At 45.2% G+C, this 18,145-nt stretch overlaps 1 protein-coding gene across 1 annotated transcript in view; it reads right to left on the reverse strand.

The window, feature by feature from the left end:
• LOC120063924 (receptor tyrosine-protein kinase erbB-4-like) overlaps positions 1-18,145 on the reverse strand; it is a 142,835-nt gene that overhangs the window by 118,588 nt on the left and 6,102 nt on the right. The window contains exon 4 of the mRNA XM_039014234.1: positions 11,861-11,954. Within this exon, the coding sequence (XP_038870162.1) occupies positions 11,861-11,954 (94 nt within the window). The remainder of the gene's footprint in view (positions 1-11,860; positions 11,955-18,145) is intronic.

Consider the following 18,145-nt stretch of genomic DNA (forward strand, 5'->3'; position numbering starts at 1 on the left):
AAGTGAGGGAGAGAGAGGGAGAGAGAGGGGGAGGAAGATAAATATTAGAGATGTGATAGTAATTGGAAAGGAGAGCAAGCAAGGACAGGGGAGAAAGGAAGAGTGAGAGAAACAGAGAGATAACAGAGAGATATGAGATGAGAGAGAGAAAAAAAAGGGGGAGCGAGAGAGAAGGAGAGAGAAAGAGGGATAAAGACGAGCGATATAATAGTAGAGGAGAGAAGATCGTGGGAGCGAGGAAAGGAGGAAGACGAGACACATAAAACACCAGCAAGTAGAGCTGGAGATAATAACCATCCCTCACAGCACACACAATGACCATAACAATCAGCACAGACACGATTTATGAGGTTAATATGGGCTAGAAGAGGCAAGGGAAGGGAGGGAGTAGAGGGAGGCAGGGATGAAGGGAGGCAGCTGAAGGGACCTCACTGTATGGGTCTGAATGGGTATCAATAAAGGCAACAGAGAGAGCTCAACAGGGAACAATATCCCTTAAGGTGCAGAACAGAACAGAAATAAATACATATGCATTGTATTGTGGAGGCGTTTTGTGCAAATGTGCACATATGTACGAGTGGGTCTGAGAGGATGTGTGTGTAAGTGCTTGTGTGTGTGTGTTCTGTAGGCATAAATATGCACATTAAGTACCTTCACAGTTATAACTATGAAGCTGGTACTCAATTAGTTGTTTTATGAGTGTTATACCCATGGCGTTGAAAGGCAAAGGCTTTACTATAGCCAGTAACCTCATCTCACAGCCAAACTAATTTATTTGAGACTGCAGCAAACACAGTGCATCATGGTCTACCACAACATACTGCACCCCTGTTGCCAAAACACCCCCTGTAAACGCATCTCTCTCATTGGTAACCTTGGATTCATACAATAATGATGGCATGGCAATGACAGCTACTCTTCCTTAGTGATGTTGTCCATCGTTGTATTACTAGCTAGCGCCCAACAGTGTACACCATGCACATCATCCCCATGAGAGAGAGAGAGAGAGACAGACAGACAGACAGACAGACAGACAGACAGACAGACAGACAGACAGACAGACAGACAGACAGACAGACAGACAGACAGACAGACAGACAGACAGACAGACAGACAGACAGACAGACAGACAGACAGAGAGAGAGAGAGAGACTGACAGAGAGACATAGAGAGAGAGAGAGAGAGAGAGAGAGAGAGAGAGAGAGAGAGAGAGAGAGAGAGAGACTGACAGAGAGACATAGGGAGAGAGAGAGAGAGAGAGAGAGAGAGAGAGAGAGAGAGAGAGAGAGAGAGAGAGAGAGAGAGAGAGAGAGAGAGAGAGAGAGAGAGAGAAATTGCCCTCAAATTACACAGAACATAAAAAAATCTAGTTTTGTGTAAACTCCCATCTATTAGGTCAAATACCACAGTGTGCCATCACAGCAGCAGTATTTGTGACCTGTTGTCACAAGAAAAGGGTAGCCAGGGTTGTAAATACAACCCATTATTTATGTGTATTTATTTTCCCTTTTGTACTTAAAATATTTACACATTGTTACAACACAGCCATAATATAACATTTGAAATGACTCTATTCTTTTGAAACTTGTGTGACTAATGTTTACTGTTAATTTCTGATTGTTTATTATCTATTTCACTTGCTTTGGCAATGTTTCCCATGCGAATAAAACCCTTTGATTTGAATTGAGGGAGAGAGCAAGAGAGCTGCATGTTAATCAATTAGCAGGCTGTGACAGTCCATCTGGGCCAGAGGAGCCATCTGAACAACATATGGCTAGAGGAGAGGAGGAGGAGAGGTGGAGAGGAGGAGGAGAGGAGGAGAGGAGGAGGAGAGGTGGAGGAGAGGAGGAGGAGAGGTGGAGAGGAGGAGGTGAGGTGGAGAGGAGGAGAGGTGGAGAGGAGGAGGAGGAGAGGAGATGAGGAGGAGAGGTGGAGAGGAGGAGGAGAGGTGAGGAGGAGGAGAGGTGGAGGAGAGGAGGAGGAGAGGTGGAGAGGAGGAGGAGGAGAGGTGGAGAGAGGAGGAGGAGAGGTGAGGAGAGGAGGAGGAGAGGTGGAGAGGAGGAGAGGTGGAGAGGAGGAGGAGGAGAGGAGGAGGAGAGGTGGAGAGGAGGAGGAGAGGTGAGGAGGAGGAGAGGTGGAGGAGAGGAGGAGGAGGAGGAGAGGAGGAAAGGAGGAGGAGAGGTGAGGAGCGGAGGAGAGGAGGAGGAGAGGTGGAGAGATGGAGAGGAGGAGGAGAGGAGAGGAGGAGAGGTGGAGAGGAGGAGGAGAGGTGAGGAGGAGGAGAGGTGGAGGAGAGGAGGAGAGGAGAGGAGAGGAGAGGAGGAGGAGAGGAGAGGAGAGGAGGAGAGGTGGAGGAGAGGAGGAGGAGAGGAGGAGGAGCGGTGAGGAGAGGAGGAGAGGAGGAAGAGAGGTGGAGGAGAGGAGGAGGAGAGGTGGAGAGGAGGAGGAGAGGAGGAGGAGAGGTGGAGGAGAGGAGGAGGAGAGGTGGAGAGGAGGAGGTGAGGTGGAGAGGAGGAGAGGTGGAGAGGAGGAGGAGGAGAGGAGATGAGGAGGAGAGGTGGAGAGGAGGAGGAGAGGTGAGGAGGAGGAGAGGTGGAGGAGAGGAGGAGGACATGTGGAGAGGAGGAGGAGGAGGAGAGTAGGAGGAGAGGTGAGGAGAGGAGGAAGAGAGGTGGAGAGGAGTAGAGGTGGAGAGGAGGAGGAGAGGTGGAGAGGAGGAGGAGAGGTGGAGGAGAGGAGGAGAAGAGGTGAGGAGAGGAGGAGAGGAGGAGAGGAGGAGGAGAGGAGAAGGGAGAAGAGGAAGAGAGGAGAGAGGAGAGGAGAGGAAGAGGAGAGGAGGAGGAGAGGTGGAGGAGAGGAGGAGAAGAGGTGAGGAGAGGAGGAGAGGAGAGGAGGAGGAGAGGAGAGGAGAGGAGAGGTGGAGAGGAGGAGGAGAGGAGAGGAGGAAGAGAGGTGGAGGAGAGGAGGAGGAGAGGTGGAGGAGAGGAGGAGGAAAGGAGGAGGAGAGGAGAGGCGGAGGAGAGGTGGAGGAGAGGAAGAGGAGAGGAGGAGAGGTGGAGGAGAGGAGGAGGAGAGGTGGAGGAGAGGAGGAGGAGAGGAGGAGAGGTGGAGGAGAGGAGGAGGAGAGGAAAGGAGGAGGAGAGGAGAGGGAGAGGAGAGGAGGAGGAGTGGAGGAGAGGAGGAGGAGAGGAAAGGAGGAGGAGAGGAGAGGAGAGGAGAGGGAGAGGAGAGGGAGAGGAGAAGTGGAGGAGAGGTGAGGAGAGGAGGAGAGGTGGAGGAGAGGAGAGGAGGAGAGGAGAGGCCAGGGAGTGGACACATGCTGAATCCAAAATCAACCTCTCCTCCCAACGCACTCCGGTAGATCTCATAGAAAAACATAGGTTCACGCATCATGGTAGAACATAGCCTCTCTCTCTCAACCGCCTATCCTGAGTGTGACTGATATTATTACAAACTCAAAGCATAACAGGAGCACAATGTGGAATATAATGTCATTGCTATGGCTTCTGTTGTCATAACATGATTGATGCAATCCATTTGTTTACCTCCTGTACTCTCGTTTCCATCAGAGAATAACGCTAAGCCTGAACCTGACAGGTGGGATCAACAGTAAAGCTCGAGGATCATGTAAGTAAGTCATGGTGCTAGATGTTACATAGCTTGCATCCTCAAATTACACCTCATTCCTTATTCAGTCCCCATGGGCTCCCTTAAAAAGTAGCACACTATACAGGGAAAAGAGTGCCATTTGGTAGGCAAAAATATGTTCAGGAAGTTATTTGAACTTGATAATAGCTAGTCGACTGCATGCATGAGTTAAACAACTAACCCCAGTTCAGAGTTAGGTTTGAATGTAACATCTCAACATCTCTCTCTTTCTATTTTAGATTGGCTCAGAGCAGGCCGATGAACATGACGTACACTACATGGCCAACAGTACGTGGACACCTGCTCGTCGAACATCTCATTCCAAAATCATGGGCATTATATGGAGTAGGACCTCTCTTTGCTGCTCCACTCTTCTGGGAAGGCTTTCTACTAGTAGTTGGAACACTGCTACAAGGACTTGCTTCCATTCAGCCACAAAAGCATTAGTGAGATCGACACTGATTTCCATGACACTGTCCCATACACTCACACATACTCCACAGTAGAGCTGGGAAATATAGACAAAAATCCATATCACAATCAATTTACTGAATTATCACGATAATGGGAAATTGAACGATATGTTTATAACATTAATTTGCACCACAGTAATTTGTTTATATTACCCTTAAAACTACTATTACTACTATGAATGTTGTTGCTATCTTTTGTCCAATTAACAATCACCTAGAGTGCATTTGGAAAGTATTCAGACCCTTTCCCTTTTTCCACATGTTGCTATGTTACAGCCTTATTCTAAAATTGAATAAATTCATTTTTTCCTCATCCATCTACACACAATACCCCATAACGACAAAGCGAAAACAGTTTTTTTTAAATTTGAAGTAAATGTGATATTTCAGTTGTTGAATTTTTATACATTTGCAAAGATTTCTGAAAACTTGTTTTTGCTTTGTCATTATGGCGTATTGTGTGTAGATTGATGAGAAAAAAATAATATTTAATTCATTTTAGAATAAGGCCGTAACATGACAAAATGTGGAAAAAGTAAAGGGGTCTGAATACTTTCTGAATGCACTGTATATTAGCAAACACATTTAATTTAAAACTTCACATTTCTCTAGTAGGGCCCTATTGTTTATCGGAATAAACAATTCCAGCAAAATGGTCGGTTTGGTCTGCCTAACAATCCAACCCGACCAACCACCCTACTTTAGTTCTTACCTTAAGTAATCATCTGTCTTATGTAACCAGAAATTAGTATAATATGTTACGTTTGTTAAGTGATCTGGCCTTACATTTACTACGTTACATCTAATCTATGAGACCAGGCTGCTGGTCAACCTGTCTGATTTGTCTCAATGTTCTACCACTCCACAGAGATGGAAGATAAGTCTCTAGTCCACAGTAATACTCATCCTTGTGTGACTGTGTGTGTGTGTGTGTGTGTGTGACTGTGTGTGTGTGTGTGTGTGTGTGTGTGTGTGTGTGTGTGTGTGTGTGTGTGTGCGTGTGCGTGTGCGTGTGCGTGTGTGTGTGTGTGTGCGTGTGTGTGTGTATGTGGCCTTGAGTACATTGTGTGTAGTGAGATTGAAGCCTAAAGGGGTGTTGACTGAATAAACAATAAAGATCACAGGCAGAACAGAGAGAAGAGAGAAGAGTGATGGGAGAAGAGAGAAGAGAGATGGGAGAAGAGAGATGGGAGAAGGGAGCAGAGAGAAGAGAGAAGAGAGAAGAGAGAAGAGAAAAGAGATGCGAGAAGAGAAAAGAGAGATGGGAGAAGGGAGCAGAGAGAAGAGAGAACGGAGCAGAGAGAAGAGAGGAGAGACGGGAGCAGAGAGAAGAGAGAAGAGAGAAGGGAGCAGAGAGAAGGGATCAGAGAGAAGAGAGAAGAGAGCAGAGAGAAGGGAGCAGAGAGAAGAGAGCAGAGAGGACAGAGAAGGGAGCAGAGAGAAGAGAGAAGGGAACAGAGAGTAGGGAGCAGAGAGAAGAGAGAAGGGATCAGAGAGAAGAGAGAATGGAGAAGAGAGAAGAGAGCAGAGAGAAGGGAGCAGAGAGAAGGGAGCAGAGAGAAGGGAACAGAGAGTAGGGAGCAGAGAGAAGAGAGCAGAGAGGAGAGAGCAGGGAGCAGAGAGAAGAGAGAAGAGAGGAGAGAGAAGGGAGCAGAGAGAAGGGAGCAGAGAGAAGAGAGGAGAGAGAAGAGAGAATGGAGCAGAGAGAAGAGAGGAGAGAGATGGGAGAAGAGAGAAGGGAGCAGAGACAAGAGAGAAGGGAGCAGAGAGAAGAGAGAAGGGAGCAGAGAGAAGAGAGAAGGGAGCAGAGAGGAGAGGAGAGAGGAGAGAGGAGAGAGGAGAGAGGAGAGAGAAGAGAGATGGGAGAAGAGAGAAGAGAGATGGGAGAAGAGAGAAGAGAGAAAGGGGCAGACAATACCATACTTCTTTCAAAAGGCCTTATTTTGCGTGCCTAGTTTTACCCTAATACAGGGACCTGAAACTAACAAAACATCACTTTGAATCAAAACTATGCCCATCATTAATTTCCCAGCATGCTCTACAGCAGGTGGATTTTTTTGAATGGTTTGTTTCAATATCTATGTTTGTGCATGTACATTGATTGATTAATCTTATTCTACACAAAGATAAATAACATATATTTTTCTCAACTAATCCAATCAGTTAGTTAGATTTTTTGCACCCTTTACTGTAATGTTTGTTCCAGTTTAATTGTCTTAGATAATACAACAAATGTAGCCTTTAACGTGAAGTGTTTACTTATGAGCCCTTTCTCAACAATGCAAAGTTAAAAAATACGAAAAATTTGCCCAAAAATAAGAAATAGTAGCACAATATAATAACAATAACAATATTACATAGAAGGACTACCGGTACCAAGTCAATGTGCAGGGGTATGAGGTAGTTGAGGTAGTAGGCGCATGTAGGTAGAGGTAAAAGTGACTCGGCAATCAGGATAGATAATAAACAGAGTATCAGCAGCGTATGTGAAGAGTGTGAAAGTGTGGGTTAGGTTTTTGGGTTAGGGTTAGGTTAGGGAAAATATGATTTTGAATGGGACTGAATTGTGTGTCCCTACAAGATTAGGTGTACAAGACTGTGTGTGTGTGTATGTGTGTGCTGGAGTGTGTGGGTAGTGTCCAGTGAGTGTGTGGGTAGTGTCCAGTGAGTGTGTGGGTAGTGTCCAGTGAGTGTGTGGGTAGTGTCCAGTGAGTGTGTGGGTAGAGTCCAGTGAGTGTGTGGGTAGTGTCCAGTGAGTGTGTGGGTAGTGTCCAGTGAGTGTGTGGGTAGTGTCCAGTGAGTGTGTGGGTAGTGTCCAGTGAGTGTGTGGGTAGTGTCCAGTGAGTGTGTGGGTAGTGTCCAGTGAGTGTGTGGGTAGTGTCCAGTGAGTGTGTGGGTAGTGTCCAGTGAGTATGCATCGAGCCGGTGTAAGAGAGTCAGTGCAAATAAAAAGGGGGTCAATGCAAATAGTCAGGGTAGCTAGGGCTTGGGGGTATAAGCTGTTCATGAGCCTTTTGGTACCACACTTGGCACTCCGGTACCACTTGCCGTGCGGTAGTAGAGAGAACAGTCTATGACTTCGGTAGCTGGAGTCTTTTCCTATTTTTAGGGCCTTCCTAAAGAGATGGCAGGGAGCTCGGCCCCAGTGCTGCGATCGGATGCCAAGCAGTTGCCATACCAAGTGGTGATGCAGCCAGTCAAGATGCTCTCAATGGTTCAGCTGTATAACTTTGAGGATCTGAGGGCCCATGACAAATCTTTTCAGCCTTCTGAGGGGGAAGAAGCGTTGTCGTGCCATCTTCAAGACTGACTTTGTGTATTTGGACCATGATAGGTCCTTAGTGATGTTGACACTGAGGAACTTGAAGCTCACGACCCGCTCCACTCTAGCCCCGTTGATGCGAATGGGGGCGTTCTCAGCCTGTTTCCTGTAGTCCACGATCAGCTCCTTTGTCTTGCTGACGTTGAGGTTGTTGTCCTGGCACCACACTGCCAGGTCTCTGACTTCCTCCCTATAGGCTGTCTCATCGTCGTTGGTAGTCAGGCCTACGGCAAACTTAATGTTGGTGTTGAATTTGTGCACAGCCACACTGTCATAGGTGAACAGGGAGTAAAGGAGGGGACTAAGCACGCACCCCTGAGGGTCCCTCATGTTGAGGGTCAGCATGGCAGATGTGTTGTTGGAGTGTCTTATGGTGTTAAGCTCTGATCTGTAGGCAATTAACAACATTCTCACGTAAGTGTTCATTTTGCCCAGGTAGGAAATGGCAGTGTGGAGTGGAATATAGATTGTGTCATCTGTGGATCTGCTTGGGCGGTATGTGAGTTGGAGTGGGTACAGGGTGTCTGGTATGATGGTGTTGATGTGAGCCATGACCAGGTTACCTTGGCGTTCTTGGGTACAGGGACTATGGCGGTCTGCTTGAAACATGTAGGTATTACAGTTTGAGTCAGGGAGACACTGGCCGGCTGGTCAGCACATGCTCTGAGTACGTGTCCTGGTAATCCGTCTGGCCCTGCAAATGTTAACATGTTTAAAGGTCTTACTCGCATTGGGTACGGAGCGTGTGATCACGCAGTCATCCAGAACAGCCGGTGCTCTCTTGCATGGTTCAGTGTTGCTAGCCTCGAAGCGATTATAGAAGGCATTTAGGTTGTTTGGTAGTCTTGCGTCAATCGGCAGCTCTTGGCTGGGTTTCCCTTTGTAATCCATGATAGTTTGCAAGCCCTGCCACATCCGACGAGCATCAGAGCCAGTGTAGTAGGATTTGATATGGCCCTGTGTTGATGCTTTGCCTGTTTGATGGTTCATCGGATGGCATATAAGGGATTTCTTATAAGTGTAATACTTTCCTATTAGTGTCCCACTCCTTGAAAGCGGCAGCTCTAGTCTTTAGCTCAGTGTGGATATTACCTGTAATCCATGGCTTCTGGTTGGTATATGTACGTAGGTCACCGTGGGGACAATATTGATCATTGATGCACTTATTAATGAAGCCGGTGACTGATGTGGTACACTCAATGCCATCGGATGAATCCCGGAACATATTCCAGTCTGTACTAGCGAAACATTCCTGTAGCTTAGCATCCGCTTCATCAGACCACTTCAATTATTGACCGTGTCAATGATACTACCTGTTTGAGTTTTGCTTGTGAGCAGGAAGAGTTATGGTCAGATTTGCCGAATGGAGAGCGAGGAGAGACGTGTGTGGAGTAATGGTGATCTGGAGTAACATACTGGATTAATGAATCAATCAATAAATGTACATGAACAAACAATGATATTGAACCAAACAATTAAAAAAATCGACCTGCAATAGGGCATGCTGGTAAATATGATAATGATAGGCGTGGATTACGTTCAAAGTGATGAGTATGAGTTTCAGGCCCCTGTATTAAGGTAAAACTACTAGGCCCTCATAATAAGGCCTCGTGAAATATGTATGGCATTGTGTTAAATATACATATTTTTTACGATAACATTCGCTTAGGACTGAAAATGTATGAATGCAACAACCAGGTCTCTGTCACTAACAAATAAAGTAATGGGTGGTAACTCTACAATATACTTGAAAGGCAAGGCACTATTGGAAATATTTGAATAAGGCTTTGCACTAAACAGTGTGTTAATTTAAAACTGTTCTGGTGTCTAAATGGGTCCACAGACTCAACACTTTCAGTGTTGATTTAACAATGTGATTTTATTTATTTTTTACACAATCATTTATGTGTATTATTCTTTGTCTGTTGGAATGTGCAGGATACGTTATCAGTGCATGTCATGAATGCTTGAGGCTGTGTGTGTGTGTGTGTGTGTGTGTGTGTGTGTGTGTGTGTGTGTGTGTGTGTGTGTGTGTGTGTGTGTGTGTGTGTGTGTGTGTGTGTGTGCCTCTGTGTGTGTGTGTGTGTGTGCCTCTGTGTGTGTGTGTGTGTGTGCCTCTGTGTGTGTGTGTGTGTGTGCCTCTGTGTGTGTGTGTGTGCCTCTGTGTGTGTGTGTCAGCGTGCATGGATGTGTGTGTGTTAGACTGTGGGTGTTTCTCAAAATGCATGAGCAGGCAAAATGGAGCACCAGAGGATCAGAGTATGAGTCCAAATCAGAGTATGAGTATGAAAAACGGAGCACGGAGGGCATTTCTGGAATGTGCACTCCATTTGTACATATTTTGAAGCATGCATCAACGCAAGCTTCAGCGGAAAATATGCACAGAAATATGATGCAAAATATCTTGAAATCAATGGCAGAGTTTAGCTGAAGAGAGAAAATAAACTCAGAATTCAGAATGAAATGTTGCCCATTGACATCTCATATGTTGCCTGATTACAATATTTAATCTTGATACGTTAGTAAGTACATGCTGTTTTACTTTTGGCCTTTTAACCTGCTTACAATTTCCACTGTAGTGTACAGTGCCTTTGGAAAGTCACTTGACTTTTTCCACATTTTATTACTTTACAGCCTTAAATGTTGTTTTACCCTCATCAATCTACACACAATACCCCACAATGACAACGCAAAAACAGGTTTTTGAAATTTTTGCAAATGTATAAAAAATAAACAACTGAAATATCACATTTACATACAGTAAGTATTCAGACCCTTTACTCAGTACTTTGTTGAAGCACCTTTGGCAGCGATTACAGCCTAGAGTCTTCTTGGGTATGACACTACCAGCTTGGCACACCTGTATTTTGTGAGTTCCTCCCATTCTTCTCTGCAGATCCTCTCAAGCTCTGTCAGATTGGATGGGGAGCATCGCTGCACAGCTATTTTCGGGTCTCTATAAGAGCTGGGCCACTCAAGGACATTCAGAGACTTGTCCCGAAGCCACTTCTGCATTGTCTTGACTGTGTGTTTAGGGTCGTTGTCCTGTTGGAAGGTGAACCTTCGCCCCCAGTCTGAGGTCCTGAGCACTCTGGAGCAGGTTTTCATCAAGGATCTCTCTGTACTTTGATCTGTTCATCTTTCCCTCAGTCCTGACTAGTCTCCTAGTTCCTGCCGCTGAAAAAAATCCCCACAGTATGATGCTGCCACCACCATACTTAACCGTAGGGATGGTGCCAGGTTTCCTCCAGATGGGACACTTGGCATTCAGGCCAAAGAGTTCAATCTTGTTTCATCAGACCAGAGCATCTTATTTCTCATGGTCTGAGAGTCCTTTAGGTGCCTTTTGGCAAACTCCAAGCAGGCTGTCATGTGCCTTTTACTAAGGAGTGGCTTCCGTCTGGCCACTCTACTATAAAGGCCTGATTGGTGGAGTGCTGCAGAGATGGTTGTCCTTCTGGAAAGTTCTCCCATCTCCACAGAAGAACTCTAAAGCTCTGTCAGCGTGACCATTGGGTTCTTCGTCACCTCCCTGACCAAGGCCCTTCTCACCCGATTGCTAAGTTTGGCCGGGCGGCCAGCTCTAAAAAGAGTCTTGGTGGTTCCAAACTTTTTCCATTTAATAATGATGGAGGCCACTGTGTTCTTGGGGACCTTCAATGCAGCAGACATTTTTTGTTCCCTTCCCCAGATCTGTGCCTCGACACAATCCTGTCTCATAGCTCTGCGTACAATTCCTTCGACCTCATGGCTTGGTTTTTGCTCTGACATGCACTGTCAAGTGTGGGACCTTATATAGACAGTTTATAGACACGTGTGTGTGCCTTTCCAAATCCTGTCCAATTAATTGAATTTACCACAGGTGGACTCCAATCAAGTTGTAGAAACATCTCAAGGATGATCGATGGAAACATGATGCACCTGAGCTAAATTTCGAGTCTCATAGCCAAGGGTCTGAATACTTAGGTAAAGATGGTATTTCTGTTTTTGTTTTTTCTCAAATTTCTAAAAACCTGTTTTCGCTTTGTCATTATGTGGTATTGTCTTTGGAATGATGAGGCCTTTTTTTATCCCTTTAAGAATAAGGCTGTAACATAACAAAATGTGGAAAAAGTCAAGGGGTCTGAATTCTTTCCCGAAGGCACTGTATGTAGATTGCAAGCCCATGGTAAGTCAATAAGGCTAACTGGATAGCTACTACTATGAGCACGCAAAATGGCAACAAATTATTGTTAGCTAGCTACCCACGAAGAATCTACCTTGCATAACTTTAGTTTTAGGTAATTTTTTATGCATTCTCCACACTCTTGTCCTCACAAGAATGAACTCAAGAGAATGTCCACAGAATTTGGAGCATAAGCGTGTGGACCACGGTAGTATGCATATTGAGATAACCTGTGTCTCTGGAGGATCTTACCGGGCCATGACAGGTCAGGGAGTCACCATCTGCTCTCTCACACTGGGCATCACACTCCACACACACCGAGCCGTTGTCATACTCACGCACCTCCCTGGGAGAGACAGAGAGAGATGGAGGGAAGGAGAGAGGGAGGGAGACAGATGGAGACAGGAAGGGAGGAAAGAGAGGGGAAAGGAGAGAAAGAGGGAGGGAGGGGGACAGAGGAAGGCAGGGGTAAGGGAGAGTCGGGGAAGATGTAGACAGTGAGAAAGAACAAAGTGTGTCAGATCCAGGCTCTAGAGCACATATGTCAGAGTCAAGGCCCGCGGGCCACATCCGGCCCGCGAGAAGGTTTTTTACGGCCCCTGGGATGATCTTGATTTATTATTAGAACCGGCCCGCAGACCGCAGCAAGCCGGCAGCCCGCAGATCTTTTACACGCACCAATACTACATTTCCCACAATGCAACGGTGACGCACCGAGCAGTAGGCTGCTTCATTTCAATATTTATTGGCACAGCAGTCGTCAGCATCACAGTAAAATTAACTTTCAGATACCCATCAAAAATGGCAAAACGGAAGGTGGACACTGAGAACCGGGGGTTTCAAACAAGGTGGGAGTCGGAGTATATGTTCACGGAGGTAGCTGGAAAACCTGTGTGTCTTCTGTGTGGAGAAAGTGTGGCGGTACTGAAAGAGTATAATCTGAGACGACATTATGAAACGAAACACGCGGACAAAAACAAGAATATGGACATGGAACAAAGGCTACAAAAGGCAGAGGAATTAAAACGAGGCCTCAAATCTCGACAGGCTCTGTTCAAAAAAGCCAAATCACAAGGCCAGGCTGCTGTCAAGGCCAGTTTTATTTTGGCAGAAGAGATCGCTAAATCAGCCCGGCCATTTACGGAGGGGGATTTCATCAAAAACTGCATGATTAAAGTTTGTGACGAAGTTTGCCCAGAAAAAAGGCAACTCTTTTTAAATGTGAGTATGAGCAGAAACACCATTGCCGAGAGAGTAGACCAGTTGTCCATCAATCTAAAAGAGCAGCTTGTGAAAAAGGGAAAAGATTTCATTGCATATTCCTTGGCTGTGGATGAGAGCACCGACATTTCTGACATTGCCCAGTTGTCAATTTTCATCCGCGGAGTGGACTCCAGCCTAAGCGTGACAGAGGAGTTTTTGGCTTTACGTCCTATGCATGGCACAACTACGGGGCATGATTTGTATGAAGAGGTGTCAAGATGTGTAAATGAGATGGAGCTGCCTTGGGAAAAACTCGTGGGTTTGACAACCGACGGAGCACCTGCGATGTGTGGACACAGGAGCGGACTGGTGGCGAAGATACGGGAAAAGATGCAAGAGGAAAACGCGACAGGTGAGCTGACAGCTTATCATTGTATCATACACCAGGAAGCGTTGTGCGGTAAAGCCTTGAAAATGGAGCATGTAATGAGCATCATCACGCGCACAGTTAACTTTATCAGAGCCAAAGGTTTGAATCACCGCCAGTTCAAGGCATTTCTGACGGAGTTAGAAACGGAGCATGGTGATTTGCCTTATCACACAGAGGTGCGATGGCTAAGCCAGGGAAAGGTGCTTCAAAGATGTTTCGAGCTTCGTGAGGAGATTTGTCTGTTCTTGGACAGCAAAGGGAAAGACACAACACAACTCCGAGACGAAATGTTTCTGTGTGAAATGGCTTTTCTGTGTGACATTACGAGTCATCTGAATGCAATGAACTTGCAGCTGCAGGGTCGGGATCATGTCATCTCTGATATGTACAGTACAGTGAAGGCATTTAAAACCAAACTGACTCTGTGGGAGACGCAGATGCGGAAAGAAAATTTGAGCCACTTTCCCAGCTGCCAGACCATGAAAGAGAAGCTCTCTACCAGTGCGTTCCCGAGCGCACAGTTGGCTGATAAAATAGGTATGCTTGCCGCTGACTTTCGACGCCGATTTGCTGACTTTGAAGCACAAAAAAGCAGGTTGGAACTGCTCGGTAACCCATTTGCTGTTGACGTGGAAAGCTCACCACCAAACCTCCAAATGGAGTTGATTGACCTCCAATGCAATGATGCACTGAGGGCAAAATATGCGGCAGTGGGTGCTGCGGAGTTCGCCCGTTTCCTCCCCGACACAATGCCCCAGCTGCGCATCCAGGCTGCTCAAACGTTGTCTATGTTTGGCAGCACATACCTGTGTGAACAACTGTTTTCTTTGATGAACCTGAACAAAACATCACACAGAAGTCGACTTACTGCTGAACACCTCCACTCAATTCTGAGGATTTCCTCAGCTCAGAGCCTTACCCCGAACATTGATGAACTTGTGGAAAAGATGGGACACCACCAAGTATCACCCTCAACCTCAAACAAGTGAACATTACTGTGCAATCACATATTTAGAGTTTTTACTCAGTTCAAGTTTAAAAGTTAAAGTTTAATATTTGTTTTCACTGCATGTTACTTCTCCTTAAACAAAGTGTTGTTTTTGATTAATAGATTTTTGCACTTTATTTTATTGTATTTCAATCCAATTATATTTTAAAAATATTTCAGTTGAGTGGATGATAGAAAATTGCTATTATTGTTTTTTTCTTTGAAGTAAATTTAGCCCACTTTTGCTAAAATAGAAAATATAGGCTACTGATGGTGCCTTGAATACCGGTTTCTTTCATTTAATGTTCATGTTATGGGGATTTTTATATAAAGGAAATTTGTCTTTTGTGTCTGTTGAAAATTAAAGATTACTGACAGAGCCATAAGAAAATATTGCTTTATTTATCTGATCATATTGGAATATATTTGTTAGGTTTTCAGTAGGTTCAATTAGGTTCACTAGACTATATGCGTCATTTAAAATTTTTTCAATGAACATTCGAACAGTCCGGCCCTCGGCTTGTAGCTAAATTTTTTATTTGGCCCTCCGTCCATTTGACTTTGACACCCCTGCTCTAGAGGAAGGGAGGCGAGCTGTGCTCCTCTGACTCTGTTTAGAGGAATAGCTGGAAGGGTTTTATGGCCTCAGGCGCTGCAGTCAATGGGGTACTGTGGTATATACACACTTGTCCACCGTGCAAACTGTACACCAGTAGCAACAGCATGCTAAGATGGCTGACATGAGCCTGGACATGAGCCTGGACATGAGCCTGGACATGAGCCTGGACATGAGCCTGGACTACTGCAGATGAAAACTAAAGGAGAACTGACTACTAACATACTGCTGTTAATTGCTTAAATCACAATTTGAAAACAAATGCATTACTCATAGGGGAGAGTGGGGTAAGTTGAGACACCATTGTTTCTGCCAAAACATACACAAAATGCTTGTATCTAAACCAAAGGAGATCATTTTAAGATTGTTTTATACAAAAACATCAGTTGGGGTCTCTATAAGCTTCAATAGGAGGTCCTAAATCTAGCATGAAAGTGCATCATTGTAGCTGTGTGGGCTAATATAGTAAGGTAAGTTGAGCTAATGGCAAGTTGAGAAAATGTAAGTGTTTTCTTCCCAGGTGAAATGCAAGGCGTTATCGCTGGGATATGAGGTAACAACAGGGCCTGGCCAATGTTAAAAGTGTAAAAAAAAAGGTACAAAATGTTTGTTAGGTGTTAAGCCTGTCTTAAAAGATGCTTCAAAATATTAAAAGACAAAAAAGTGATTGTGATTGTGTTGAATTGTCTTTAGGAAATAAAGATAGACATAAACTCAGCAAAAAAAAGAAACATCCCTTTTTCAGGACCCTGTCTTTCAAAGATAATTCGTAAAAATCTGCATTGTAAAGGGTTTAAACACTGTTTCCCAATTAATGAACATGCACCTGTGGAATGGTCAGAGTTATGAAAACTTAGGACACTAAAGAGGCCTTTCTACTGAGTCTGAAAAACACCAAAAGAAAGATGCCCAGGGTCCCTGCTCATCTGCGTGAACGTGTCTTAGGCATGCTGCAAGGAGGCATGAGGACTGCAGATGTGACCAGGGCAATAAATTGCAATGTCCGTACTGTGAGACGCATAAGACAGCACTACAGGGAGACAGGACGGACAGCTGATCGGCCTCGCAGTGGCAGATCACGTGTAACAACACCTGCACAAGATAGGTACATCCGAACATCACACCTGCGGGACAGGTAGAGGTTGGCAACAACAACTGCCCGAGTTACACCAGGAACGCACAATCCCTTCATCAGGGCTCAGACTGTCCGCAATAGGCTGAGAGAGGCTGGACTGAGGGCTTGTAGGCCTGTTGTAAGGCAGGTCCTCACCAGACATCACCGGCAACAACGTCGCCTATGGTCACATCCCACCGTCGCAAAAAGTGCTATTTTTTACCTTTATTTAAATAGACAAGTCAGTTAAGAACAAATTCTTATCTTCAATGACGGCGTAGGAACAGTGGGTTAACTGCCTTGTTCAGGGGCAGAACGACATATTTTTACCTTGTCAGCTCAGGGATTTGATCTTGCAATCTTTCGGTTACTAGTCCAATGCTCTAACCACTAGGCTACCTGCCACGTCTTCACTGATGAGTTTTTTCGGTTTTGTCTCACCAGGGGTGATGGTCGGATTCACATTTATCGTCGAATGGAATGAGCGTTACGCCCAGGCCTGTACTCTGGAGCGGGATCGATTTGGAGGTGGAGGGTCCATCATGGTCTGGGGCGGTGTGTCACAGCATCATCGGACTGAGCTTGTTGTCATTGCAGGCAATCTCAACGCTTTGCGTTACAGGGAAGACATCCTCCTCCCTCATGTGGTACTCTTCCTGCAGGCTCATCCTGACATGACCCTCCAGCATGACAATTCCACCAGCCATACTGCTCGTTCTGTGCATGATTTCCTGCAAGACAGGAATGTCAGTGTTCTGCCATGGCCAGCAAAGAGCCCGGATCTCAATTCCATTGAGCACGTCTGGGACCTGTTGGATCGGAGAGTGAGGGCTAGGGCCATTCCCCCCAGAAATGTCCGGGAACTTGCAGGTGCCTTGGTGGAAGAGTGGGGTAACATCTCACAGCAAGAACTGGCAAATCTGGTGCAGTCCACGAGGAGAAGATGCACTGCAGTACTTAATGCAGCTGGTGGCCACACCAGATACTGACTGTTACTTTTGATTTTGACCCCCCCTTTGTTCAGGGACACATTATTCAATTTCTGTTAGTCACATGTCTGTGGACATTGTTCAGTTTATCTCTCAGTTGTTGAATCTTGTTATGTTCATACAAATATGTACACATGTTACGTTTTCTGAAAATAAACAAAGTTGACAGTGAGAGGACGTTTCTTTTTTTGCTGAGTTTAGTTTAAAAAGGTAGTGGTAATATTTCATTCAGTACAGAAATGTGTAGGTGGCTTAACCTACCCTTAACCTACCCCTCGGATCAAAACTACAATGTTTACATGAATTCTGATTACTTACAGGGATACACAACATCCTGAATTATACACTGAGTATACAAAACATTAAGAACACCTGTTCTTTCCATGACATAGACTGACCAAGTGAATCCAGGTGAAAGCTATGATCCCTTATTGATGTCACTTGTTAAATCCACTTCAATCAATGTAGATGAAGGGGAGGAGACAGGTTAAAGAAGAATTTTTAAGCCGTGAGAACTGAGACATGGATTGTTGAATGTGTGCAATTCAGAGGGTGAATGGACATTTAAGTGCCTTTGAAAGGGGTATGGTAGTAGGTGCCAGGTGCACTGGTTTGTGTCAAGAACTGCAACGCTGATGGGCTTTTCACGCTGAACAGTTGCCCGTGTGCATCAAGAACGGTCCACCACCCAAAGGACATCCAGCCAACTTGACACAACTGTGGGAAGCATTGGAGTCAACATAGGCCAGCATCCATGTGGAACATTTCTCACACCTTGCGGAGTCCATGCCCTGACGAATTGAGGCTGTTCTGAGGGCAAAAGGGGAGTGTGCAACTCAATATTAGGAAGATGTTCTTAATATTTGGTATACTCAGTGTATGTAGATATCTTTGTTCTGAAGAATATTATATTTCCCTGGACAGAGTGATCCTGAACATAAAACATGGCTCAACTTACCCCAGTCTCCCCTAGAGTTTTTAATCAAAACAAATCAAAATAACATTGTACATTCATTTTTCATTTAGCATTATTTTCAAGCCGAGCCAAATCCAATATCCCTTTACTTTTATTGGTTGCCACATAATGTGCTGGCAAGTTTTTAAAACTGTGCAAGAATTTGTTCCCAGTTCTAATACATTTCCTAAACCTCAATCAATTGCCAGAATCAATGTCAAAATTTGTTTGAGAGAGAGACA

The sequence above is a fragment of the Salvelinus namaycush genome, chromosome 19 (genome assembly GCF_016432855.1).
Source record: "Salvelinus namaycush isolate Seneca chromosome 19, SaNama_1.0, whole genome shotgun sequence".
Classification (NCBI taxonomy): domain Eukaryota; kingdom Metazoa; phylum Chordata; class Actinopteri; order Salmoniformes; family Salmonidae; genus Salvelinus; species Salvelinus namaycush.